The sequence below is a fragment of the Gadus macrocephalus genome, chromosome 11 (genome assembly GCF_031168955.1).
Source record: "Gadus macrocephalus chromosome 11, ASM3116895v1".
Lineage (NCBI taxonomy): Eukaryota > Metazoa > Chordata > Actinopteri > Gadiformes > Gadidae > Gadus > Gadus macrocephalus.
The window spans coordinates 3,179,455-3,191,903 of NC_082392.1; the positions used below are offsets into that span (position 1 = coordinate 3,179,455).

A 12,449-nucleotide genomic window follows, 5' to 3' on the forward strand; every position below is an offset into this window, starting at 1 on the left:
ACAAAGTAGGACGCTGTCTTAGTTTTTCTGACAATGTGCAATCATGACCTCTAGTGGTTGAAGTCGATATTCATCAAGTAACTTAGTATTTACAGTTGTCCTTTTCTTGTCTTTGGAAAACTGATAGTGAGAATATGATTTGGATAACTTGTGTTGACTGATTAAATTAGCATTAAAGTGGTCAAAATAAATATTCAATGCATATGAATGTATACAATGTACTTAAAAGCATTAACACACGAGTCGTTACCATTTTTACCAAGAGCTCTTTATTTATACAGAATTTTTTTTATACAGAATTTCAAAAATCATTAGAATTACCGTAGTATTTATTTATTAACGCAATCTATTAACGCAATCTGAGCAATTATAATTTAATCAGCAAGTAACATTTGAGTAAAGGCCATATATTTGGAACGAAAGCCTTAAAGTGAGACCGTTTGTTTCAAGTGCTTTCCTCGTGGAGAACAGGCGAAGTTTGCACCCAAGTTGATACTTCTACAAATAAAGTCCAATGAAAACGAGGCTCATCGCATCTTCTCCCATCAAAAGCTATCCCAACTCGGCTAGTGGCCTCGCAATTCACAAACTCCCTCATAAAACCGACAGGAGACGATAGTATTTCCAGGCGTATAAAAATAAACTATATGTCAACATTTGACCCCTAATACCATCCCCCCCCCCCCCCCCCCCCATTCCAACAAACCCTAGTCCAGGTCAAGGAATCTACAGTTTCAAATAAACCTCTTGTGATATAACATCTGTAGCCCCTTTGAAGATGTGTGCGAGAATATTCTGGCATGGACAACAGAGCAAGCAACCAACTCCTACCCTTATTGCCCCAAAGCAACCTAGCATCCTAAAACAAACAAAGGACAGCAACACGTATGCATGTACACCCTCATATTAAAACAGGGCAGAACACAATGCATACGCATTTAGATTTTCTTTGCAGTAAAAAGATTGTGCGACACGTCAGGGGAGAGACACCCAGTAATAGCGCTTTGAGAAAGGTTTGGCTTGGGATATGAAGGCGCTGGGTGTCTCACACACACACACACACACACACACACACACACACACACACACACACACACACACACACACACACACACACACACACACACACACACACACACACACACACACACACACACACACACACACACACACTCTCTAAACCCCCTCCACAAAGCAGCACTGCAAAACAATTAATGTGCAAATATAGTAATGGTGGTCACATGGGGAACCCCCCCCCCCCCTCAGAAGGTCTGGTCGTCGTTGCAGGAGTCGGTGGGGTGGCCGAACGCCTCGCAGATGTCGCAGTAGGGCCGCTCGTCGCCCTTGCTGCCGTGGTAGGTGCTGTGCGGGGGGGAGTCGGGCATCTGCTCCTGGGTGGGGCAGTCCTCGGTGTCGTGCAGGTCGAAGCAGTCGCAGATGTCGCAGAACAACCGCGGGGGAACCTTCTTCTTCACCGGCTCCTGGTTGGAGCTGTGGGTGGAGGAGGGGGGGGGGGGGAGACCGACACGTTAACATCACAACGTTCAGCGTGGAACACACGGCAGCAGTCGTTTATTCCTGGGTGGGAGGAAACGACCGCCTGATTTGGTGGGAATGAGACCTAACCCAGAACGAGAGTTCAATAAACCTGCCTTAAGCTGCTTTCACACCGCCACGCGCGGCAACTCGCCGCCTCCATTCATTTCAATGAGGGAAGGGCGGCAGAGGGCAGGCGGTTACAAAAGCGGCTGAAAACCAGGAAGCGGTTGCCGCCCACGTGAACGTGCACAGATTTTGCCCTACCACTCAGCTGAAACTTTTGGCGGCAGCAGCTGCAGCAGCAGCAGCCTCTTTTGAAAACGCCTGGCCCTTCACACCGCCGCGCTGAACCCTCCGGCAGCGAGGCGGTGATGAAGGCGGTTGCCGCGCGGCGGTGTGCAAGCACCTTAAGGTGAGGCTGCTTTAACAAGCCATCAGACACCCTGCTACATCAGGAAGGATGTTATCAGTCTGCCACGGAAATAATAAATGAACGTTTAAAATTTGTCTCAAGGCTTGACACTCGACATTGTGTTTCTAACTCTCTATTCTTTCTAGCTCCGGCGATTGTCTTACCACACGTTGATTCTAGTTAGAGTTTTTACTCTGTGCACGTGCACGGTGGATTAAACGAACACTAGTCCTGCTGTCAATTCAAAGTGTGATATATATATATTTTAAATTGGATGCTACAGACCCTCCCTCATCCCCACATGAATTAACCGGTGAGGCCGCCGTGGCTCTCTGAGGTGAGGACTCACCCGTTGTAGTTATCCAACTCGCTGGGGTTGTTCCCGTTGAGGGCGGCGGTGGCCAGGGTCTCCAGCTTCTCCTTCTGCTCCTTGTTTCTCTGCTGCAGGTCCACGATGACCGAGTTCAGGAACTGGATCTGTAGACGAGAACCAGCGCCGTCAACAAACATAACGAAACATTCCCCAAAACCACAAATGTTAAACCAATACAGTACATCCCCTGCAGGTGAGAGCATGATAACATCCAACATGTGGAGCGACTAACCCTGTTGACTAACCCCAAGACATGAAACCCCGTGCCTGAACTAAACACCATCGTGTCTGGCATCCAACCCCGATGCTAAGATACGGATAGAGACGTCAACCCCTTTAAACGTTCCGAAAAGCACAATATCACTGAACGACTGAAAATGGTCCCTACATAACATACATGTCTAAGAAGAGAAACACGTAAGACTAAAGAGCATGGTGAGACATGGTGGGATGGATCCAGGACAAACGCAACACAAGACAGGTGGGGGACATTTGTATTTGTGAAGCGGAGGAGTAAAACGGTCACAAACCGCAGCCTGTTGTCAGAGTAGTGACGGGCAGTAGGGACGAGAGAGAGGAGAGAGAAGACAAAAAGGTCCAGATATCAACATAAGAAGAAGGCGACGGCTCCGACTAGACGGTACGCTCGAGCCATCGCTCACATGATCCGGAACAAACCGTAGACATGCTCCTGTTTAAAGGTGCAGCTGAAGACACTTTATGAAATTTGCCAGCATTTCTTTTTTACCCTGATTGGGATCATGACTGTTAAAAAACGTTAATAGATTTAGATCCACCGATATTTAAAGAATGGTCTTCATTTTACAAAAAGTGGGGAAAATTACTAAGATATACCTGGCTCTCCGCCATGTCCATGTCCTCCCTCAGCTTGTCCACGACGGCATCCCCTGGAAGGTTAACGTACGTTAAGAAGGGTAACATAAACACACGTTCACTTTTGCATGTTGTAATAGTGAAATCCGGCTGCGATGATTTATACTACCACCCAAAGATGGTACGTTGTTGGGTGGAATTCAACCCAAATGATTTAGTTTGTTACCTGGGGTTTGATTGGCAGGTGTTAGGTTCAATAGGGGAGGAGGTGGCGGCGTTACCTTGGGTTTGATTGGCAGGTGTTAGGTTCAATAGGGGAGGAGGTGGCGGCGTTACCTTGGGTTTGATTGGCAGGTGTTAGGTTCAATAGGGGAGGATGTGGGGGCGTTATCTGGAGTTTGATTGGCAGGTGTTAGGTTCAATAGGGGAGGAAGTGGGGGCGGTACCTTGGTCTTGATTGGCAGGATTTAGGTTAAAAAGGGGAGGAGTTGGGGATGTTACCTGTGGGTTGAGGGACGCGTGCTGCTGCTACGTCCTTCTCCAGGTTCTGGACCTGTCCCTGGAGGCCGGTCTTGTCCTTCTCCAGGGCCTTCACGGAGTCCTGCAGACCCTTCATCTTGGAGCTCTCCCCACGCAGCACCGCGAGCTGCACAGAGAACCAATAGCATGGAGCGCCGCAGCTTTTCTTCCACAGATGGACCCGTTGTCCATTAACTTCTCTAAAAAAGGTAGCAACTACGGTATATGAAAACACACTGGCAGTCTTGTTGGAGCAAGGCAAAACGTACAATGAAACAGTCATCTGCCCGCTGTTCAACTTGGAAGTGTTGCTACCATTATCATTCATGAGCCCAACCCATAGGTAAAAGAAATGCAAATGGATGATCCATGGGTGAAGGATCTCACGGTCACCTCTTTCCTCAGGGCCTCCAGCTCCTTCTCCGAGTTTAAGGCACTCTTGGAGGTGGAATGCTTGCGGGTCCCCACAGGAGACCGCTTCTCCTTCTCCAGCTGCTTCTTTAAGGTGCTCTCACTGTGGGAACACATCGGGAACCGTTAGGACAGGCTACAGGACAGGACACGGGCCAGTGTGGCAACACACAGATGACTGTTAGGACAGGCTACAGGACAGGACACGGGCCAGTGTGGCAACACACAGATGACTGTTAGGACAGGCTACAGGACAGGACACGGGCCAGTGTGGCAACACACAGATGACTGTTGGGGTACGACTACAGACGATCACTGGGGTACAGGGGCCCCACAGACGATCACTAGGGGGACAGGGACCCCACAGACCAATACTACGGGGACAGGGGCCACAGACGATCACTAGGGGGACAGGGGCTCCACAGACGATCACTTGGGGGACAGGGGCCACACAGACGATCATCAAGCAGGGAGTCAGAAGGAAACAGAAGAGATACAGAGAGAGACATACAGAGAAAGACAACGTAATATGGATTTTATACTTAATATACAACAACAATTGTTGGCAATTCCAGCAAGACAGAGGCCAGGTAGTGGGATGGCATGAGCATGTCGGTATTTATGGATAACGTGCCAACATGTACAACAAAGAATACCTTATGATATTGTTTGGCAAGCTTTAAAGGCAGGAGACAAAAATAAGATCAGGCAATGCAGGCATTGTTAAAGAATGTTTAAAGTAATCCGTGACCAAAACCTCCCTTAATCTTTAGATTACGCCCTCACCTTTGCTTTAGCTCCTCAAACTTCTTTTTGAGCTGAGAGTGATCTCCCTCCAGCTAGAAAGAAAGAGAAAATACAAAAAAAATGTCATTTAAAATGTGGAGGTACAACCATGTTATGTTGTCTGATTCTATGATTTAAAATGTAGAAGCACAAGCATGTTATGTTGTCTGAATCGATGATTTAAAATGTGGACGCACAAACATGTGATATTGTGTAATTCTAGGATTTAAAAAGTGGAGGTGCAACCATGTGATTTAGTTTGATACTGTGATTTTAAATGTAAAAGTACAAGCACGCGCTTCTCGTGTCAGGGTCCACAGGGGAGTGATCGTTGTCCCCCCTCACCTTGTCATTGAGGTGCTGCACCTGCACGAGGTCACTGTTCTTCTGCTGGTCGCTCTCCAGTTGCTGGCTCAGCCTGTGGTTCTCCTCTTGCAAGGCTTCCAGTGAGGTAGACTTGTCTTTAAGGTCCTCACTAGACCCAGACACACAGCCATGTCACACAAGGAAACATCGTAATATGTTCTTCACTTATGTGTGATGAGAAAAACGTTTAATAAACACCGTTATCATTCTATCTACGATGAATCTACGCATTGTCGAGACTAGTCGTACGAGATACTTAGGGTTGGCTGGATCAAAACAAATAAAGTGGCCAAGTGAATCCTGTTGCATGGCTTTGACTAACAATTATGTTTAAGTAAATATATCTTTTACTTCCTATGTATAATGATTGTATTACATTATACCATTATTATATACCATTTCTATTATAGCTTAGCTCAGGAGGTAGAGCAGTTGCCTTTTAACCAAAAGGTTGCTAGTTTGATCCCCAGCTCCTCTTAGCTGAGTGTTGATGTGTCCCTGAGCAACCCTAACTGCTCCTGACGAGCTGGCTGTCACCTTGCATGGTTTACTCTTCCGTCGGTGTGTCAATGTGTGCATTAACCGATGTAAGTCGCTTTGGATAAAAGCGTCTGCTAAATGCCCTTATTGTAATTGTAATGGAACGATTCTCATAATCAGAATTATATTTCTAAGAATTGGCGCATTAGTGCCCGTCTAAAACGTGCCTGTTCGGAATGGGCCGATAGCTCGGCCGCTGGTATGCTTGAAATTGGTTTGGAGAACCACTCATCCAAACTATTTCACACTCTACCCAGCACCTCACAGGTTCCTCAGAAACACACCAGCCGAATGTGAGGTCAAGCTTACACACAGAGAGTCTTGACATTTCAGTTAGATATCTTCGTGACGCTATTTTGCAAGCAGACACACAAAGAGGGTCGCCTCTTTGTGTGACCCTCGATAATCAACAAAGCGGTTCTGAATGCGTCTGAACAACCTCAAACGATCACGTTAAGAGAAAAATAAGACAAACGACTTACATCTCCTGGGAGAGAGTCTTGATTCGCTGAGCATCGGATTCGAGCTTCTCTTTCGATACGTTCAGATCTTCTTGATGCTTGGTATTTTGCTGCATCAAAACGCCCAGCTTAACAAATCAAAGCAAAAACGCATTTAAAACGACGACACAACAAACACCAGCTGAAGTTGAAAGAAGCCAAAGATGGTTTTAGATCTTAGACAAACTGAATAACACCAGAAGATCAAACGTGGTCAACACGGCATACAATGATATCAGATCAATCCAATTGATGTCTCAAATTAGATTTAGCAACGAGTGTGAAAACGCAAGATCTGAATTAACAGGCTCCACAACTACCTGTGACTCCATCTCCTTCTTGGAGACAGTGAGCTGTTCGAGCGACGCCTTGGCCTGGCTCATCTCCTGCTGCAGAGTGCTCTTCTCCTGGGCCAGTCGCTCCAGGGACTCTACAGAGTTACTAGAGGCATCTGCAGCCTAGAGCATGTCCAGGGAGGGGGGATAGAAACACTGACTCAAAACCTCACCGCAAACTTCACAGGAAAAGTGTTTGATCCTCGGAGGGCAAATATGAAAAGATTTGGTGCCCATTTCGTGATCAACCCATCTACTGACCATAACCCCTAAATCGGATTGTGAATTAAATGGCGTGCATTGGGCTGTTGCTAGGCTACTTTGTGTGTGTGTGACATAATATGTTAACATTTTCATCACAATTGAAGGAACTAGAACTATAAAGACTACAGACAGTAAAATAAATAGAAAGATTGAAAAAGACTGCCGTCACCTTTGGTCTCATAACCGATATAAAGTGTAAGAATATTACTTTCTGTCATTCCCATGTACCTCTGGTCCAAACGTTTGACCAGGTATACAACGTTTTTTATGTTTGTTACTTTCAGATTGAGTCAACTGAGGCAGATATTGGCGAGCAATTGCCGTTTTTCAAAACACCCCTTGGCGAAAGATACCGATTTTAGATCCGGTTATGAGCCAACAGGTGTCAGAATGTTTCGGAAATAAGGGTTACCCAGAGCTGGTTAGCACAAGGATGAGAAAATGGTAGTGGGAAAGGAAAGTGGAAGGAGAAGGAACTGGCAGGCATGCAGTTAAAGATCGGGGTCTAAGGCTAATGTTAGTGACTTCATACTTTGCAGTAGGGGGGAGAGGAATACCTCAAGCTGCTTAGATAGAGCAAGTTTGAGCTGGGCATCAAGCAGGGCCACTTGCTTGGTGGCTTCGTCCCTCTGTGTTTGCAGGGCGTCCCTCTGAGCTCTCAGGTCAGCCATATCGGTGGTTATTCCCTCCCTCGCCCGGTCGGATGCTGACGCCTCCTCAGTGACACTCTTGCACTGTTTATCTAAGAGCTCCTTCTCGTTTTGTAGGACCTTGGTACTGGCCTCTAGACTTTCCCTGGCTGTTTTGAGCTGCTCTACCTGCTCCAGGAGTCTGGAGTGTTCTGCATCGCTACTCTCCTGGCTAAGGCGGAGCGAAGATAGGTCCTGCTGAAGCGTACATTGTGCGGCTAAAAGAGTTTCCTTCTCTGAAGACAGGGAGCTGGTCTGTTTTTGGAGTTCCTCAAGTTTAGATGACAAGTCTTTTTTGTCTTTTGCCAAACTACTCTGCTCTTGTTCAACCAGCTTCAGCTTAGAGCTCATGTCCTCTGCTTGCAGGGTTAAGGTTTTCTTTTCCTTGACTTCGCTTTCTAGACTGGTAGACATCTTAGCGTTTTCCTGTGTCAGAGAGGAGACCTTCGTCTGAAGATCCACAATCTGTCTAGAGATGCCATCCTGGCTGGAAGTGGCTTTATTCCTCTCTTCCGTCGCAGCCTCAACTTGAGTCTCCAGAAGACTCTTTGCCTCTGACACTGATTGTACTTTTCCCTTCAGCTCTTGGATTTCCTGGAGCAAACCCTCTTTCTCCTTCTGCAACAACTGTGTGTTCTTCTCATTGTCCGCCTGCTTCGAGTTGAACAGAGTACAATCTTTGGTAAGGTTCTCCACCCGTTGCACAAGTTCCAAACGAACTTGTTCGGCGTCTGCTTTCAGCTTGTCATGCTCTTGGATAAGTTCGTTTTTTCCCGTCTGTAGAACTTCCATGTCAGCCTGATGTTTTTGCAATTGTTTCTCTAGATCTGTTTTTTCTTGTCTCAAAGAATTGTTCTTGGCTTCAACCTGAGCTTTTTTCTTCGTCAATTTCTCAAATTTCGCTGTTAAACTGGACTTCTCTTCTGTAAGGTCGGTGTTTGTTTTGGAGGAGCTGTCCAACTGATCCTTGAAGGTCCGCAGTTCACTCGCTAGCTTATCTCGCTCCATCAGAATAACCGTTTTGTCAGAGGTGGTTTTCAAGTTCTTCTCTTCAAGTTCTTTCACCTCAATAACCAATTTCTCCTTCTCCATCTTTTCATTTTCCAGAGAAGACTCCAGGGTCACTTTATCCTTCTTCGTGGCACACAGTCCCTTCTCATGTTCTGTTATCTGAAGTTTAAGCGCTTGGTTCTGCTGTTCAAAAGTAGCAGACAGTTCCTTCACCTTTTCGTTGGACTCGACCGATTGCTCCGACGAGACCCGAAGCTTTTCCGTTAGCTCCTCCTTCTCCTTAAGCAGTGCCTCCTTCTCAGAGATCACCTTTCTTTGGGCGGCTAGCATGTCCTCCTTCTCCTGAAGGAGCTGGAGCCTCTCGGAGTCAGTCACCTGACTGCTCATCTTGAACTCTTCGAGCATCTTGGCCATGCTCTGTTTGGAGGCCTCGACCTCGTCCTTTTCCCTCGTCGTCTTCTCCAGATCCTTCTTGGTGGTGCCAAGACTGTTCTGAAGATCCACGTTCACTGCGTCCAGGCGTTCCTTATCAGAAGTGACCGCACTGATTTGAGCAGACATCTCATCCTTCTCCTTCGTCAGCGTTTCGGTCCCGGCTTGCAGCTGGCTGTTCTTCATGGTGAGATCTTCCTTCTCCAAGCTCAAGGACTGAAGCTTCGCCTGCAACTCTGAGTTTTTAAGATCAAGAGATTTTTTGGAGTTTCGGGCCGAGTCTCTCTCCGAAACGAGGGTTTCCCGCTCCAGGGTCGACTTTGACACGGTCTCCTGGAGCTCCTCCTGAAGTTGGCTCCTCTCTTTGCAGACGCCTTCATAGTCCTCTAGAAGCTGCTTCTTCTTCGACTCCAACTGCTGCAGGTCCTGCTGATGCTTCTGCAGTGTCTCCTGTTGGTCTGAGCTCTCTCTACGAAGGTCTTCAAGCTGGGTCTCTTGTTCACGATTCGCTTGCTTCAGGGTTTGATTTTCCGCTTGTCTCTCCTGGAGAAGGTTTTTAACCTTTTCCAACTCCTTACCCAGAGAGCCCTTCTCCCCGTCCGACTGCTTGTTGTCATTAAGGAGCTTATCCGTCGTGGTTTGCAACGACTCGTTCTTGAGGGAAACCTCCTTGTGGCTGACCTCCAGTGCAGCCAGCTTGGCCTGTACCTCAGCAAGCTGCTTTTCTAGAGCCTCTTTCTGGACCTTACTCTGCTCACTCTCCTTACACGCCTGCTCTAGAGCTACACTCTGCGTCTCCGCTTTCTGGGACAACTGCTCAACGTCCTGGCGGGAGGAATGAACGTCAGCTGATAGACGCTGGGGAAAACAGAGGGAGGGATGTGTATACATACAGGAAAAGATGAATCCCAACATAAACCGAGCAGGTACAAGCCACAAAATAACAACATTATGAATAATAATAATAAATGGTATGCAAATGAAAGGTGAAGCTGCTGAAGCATAAAACCAGAGGAAGCGCCCAGCCACACCTCCCACCAGCAACAACCGCGTTGCAACATAATTCATTGTTTCACTTTGGATTAACATTTTCACTGAGGAGAATAAGGCAGATAATATGTAAATGTGTAAATAAGACTCACAAAATTTGAATGTACAACACATGCAGCTGAGGGACACGTCTTAACCAGTTCTAATTATTGTTTTACATTTAAAACAAGGGTTATAATACAAATTACACGGATATCATTAACTACATTGGAGATGGATTGCCTCAGATTTACCAGAGCGGAAGTGAAAATGTTATTCCAAAAATGACTGGATGCACTTGAACACCGAAATGCCTATTTTGTTTAAATAAGATGATGCACAATCTAAATAGTCATTGGGTTTGTTGTTAGTGAACCTGATTCAGGTCAAATCCTGTGCATCAACTATATTTATGTTAAGCAGCGAAGAAAGCAACCTGTAGATGTCATCTAATGAAAGAAACCCTCTGGTGCTTTGACGCACATTAGACTGACGATGTCGTACGACGCTTTTGCTTAACCGAACGGGACAATGGAAGTTGAGCCTTGATCTTTTGAAAGAGTTCAAAAGCAGAAAATTGTTACATATCAAATATAAAATGTATTTCCTTTTTTCATGTTGGTTTCATTCTACTTGTAAACTCTGAAAAAAAAAAAAAAAAATGGAATAGCAAAATATTCTCTCAACAAAAGCATCTACGTCTAGCTGGACGCAGATGAAAAGGGCTCACCTCAGACTGCTCCTTCAATGGCCGGAGCTCAGAGACCTCCTTCTCCAGCTCCTGGGCTGTGCTCCTGGAGGAGCTGAGCTCCGCCCGCAGGGCCTCCAGCTCCTTGGCGTGGAGCTCGGAGGCCTTCTTCTGGGCCTCCTTCAGCTCCTCGACCACAGCTTCACCTTGTTGGACGGTCTTCTCCTACATGGGAGCGGGAGGAAAGAGCACGACTGAAAAAACAGTCCAAATTTGAAACACAAACCAGCAAGTATCTGTTTGGAGCATGAATGTGATTGGAGGACGTTTAATGGGGGCGGCATGTGGCTCAGGTGGGAGAGGTTGCTAGTTTGATCCCTGGCTCCTCCTAGCGGATTGTCAAAGTGTCCCTGAGCAAGACACAACGCTAACTGCTCCTGGTTGTCTCCGCTCTTGGTGTGTGAATGTGTGCATGAATGGGTGAACACGAGGCAATATTTTAAAGAGTTTTTAGTGGCCACTGGTTAGAAAGGCGCTATATAAATTAGAGCCCGACCAATATATCTGCGGGCCGATATTATTGGCCGATATTAGGCATTTTCCAAACTATCGGTATCGGACGATTAATTAATATATTAAAAATTATTATTTATTTTGGTTATTGTGTTTTTGTTCAAAGGACTTTGAGTTTCACATCTTAAGTTTGTATTTTTACAAATTTTATTCATCAGAACTTTAATGAATTTTGATTTTTCTGTTGTGACAATAAAACAATAAAGTTTATTTTTAAACTGCAATACCTTATTATTTAGTGACGACTCATAAATAACTACAAATAACCAATGTTAGGGAAATCTGTTTATGTTTTGTTTCGAGTTTCTGGAATTTCTTTTTAAATATATATCGGCCGATATGTCGGAATATCAGATTTTTAAATCACCAAATATTTGTATCATACCGGCCTTAAAAATCCTTTATCGGTCGGGCTCTAATATGAATGCAGTCCATTTACCATTAGCTCAGCATCTGAGAAGCTTCACAAAAATAGCTTATCCCGCCATTCCTAGAAACAGACGCATCCCTTCATTTCTGAAGTCACTGCAAACCATCTCCCGAGTTCCAACGCTCTCTGCCGTCAGGAACGCGCACAGCAGCGCAGCGCTGCAACAGACGGGATGCGGGCTGGGACCTCACCAAGTGGACGATCTTCTCCTGGAGGGAGGAGGCTTGAGAAGAGAAGGTGTCTTTGGTCTCGGTCAGCTGCTGCTCTCTTCTGGAGAGCTCCTGCCCCTGCTGCTCGGTGAGATGTACTGCCCGCTCCTTCTCCTCCGCCAGCTGGCTCTGGAGCTCCTCCACCCTCCTGGATACGTTGAGGGAGCCGGGGGACATAAGAGATAGAAGTCAGTTCAGTCTTTCCACACATCATTAGGTTCTATTTGTGGTGGTAGCTAACTGACTGGGCGGGGAGGATATTGGATAAACTAAATTGTAATATATTTATAGGCATCCCATATACAACAGGCATGGATTTAAAGAATAAATCGGACTAATTTCGGATACTTTGATCCCTCAACTATAATAATAATAATAATAATAAATTATTATTGTCTTGAAAGGCGCCTTTCAAGACACCCAAGGTCACCTTACAGAGCATATAGTCATCATTCAAAACTGTGTAAAACAGACTAGGAATAAAAGGAAAACAGAGGTTAAACATGAAG

At 46.0% G+C, this 12,449-nt stretch overlaps 1 protein-coding gene across 4 annotated transcripts in view; it reads right to left on the reverse strand.

Annotated features, from left to right (window-relative positions):
* Positions 1 to 250: 250 nt before the first annotated feature.
* The window catches only part of clip1a (CAP-GLY domain containing linker protein 1a), a 29,134-nt gene continuing 16,935 nt past the window's right edge, over positions 251 to 12,449 (reverse strand). For 2 of the 4 annotated variants that reach the window (XM_060066090.1, XM_060066088.1), the window contains 13 exons: positions 11,923 to 12,088; positions 10,771 to 10,953; positions 7,437 to 9,869; positions 6,601 to 6,738; positions 6,263 to 6,369; positions 5,220 to 5,349; positions 4,875 to 4,927; positions 4,745 to 4,765; positions 4,071 to 4,191; positions 3,660 to 3,804; positions 3,180 to 3,232; positions 2,301 to 2,428; positions 251 to 1,491 (listed from right to left, as the gene is read on the reverse strand). In XM_060066090.1, coding sequence (XP_059922073.1) covers positions 1,263 to 1,491; positions 2,301 to 2,428; positions 3,180 to 3,232; positions 3,660 to 3,804; positions 4,071 to 4,191; positions 4,745 to 4,765; positions 4,875 to 4,927; positions 5,220 to 5,349; positions 6,263 to 6,369; positions 6,601 to 6,738; positions 7,437 to 9,869; positions 10,771 to 10,953; positions 11,923 to 12,088 — 3,907 coding nt within the window. In that variant the 3' untranslated portion in view covers positions 251 to 1,262. The remainder of the gene's footprint in view (positions 1,492 to 2,300; positions 2,429 to 3,179; positions 3,233 to 3,659; positions 3,805 to 4,070; positions 4,192 to 4,744; positions 4,766 to 4,874; positions 4,928 to 5,219; positions 5,350 to 6,262; positions 6,370 to 6,600; positions 6,739 to 7,436; positions 9,870 to 10,770; positions 10,954 to 11,922; positions 12,089 to 12,449) is intronic. The other 2 variants (XM_060066091.1, XM_060066089.1) reach the window with 2 other exon arrangements.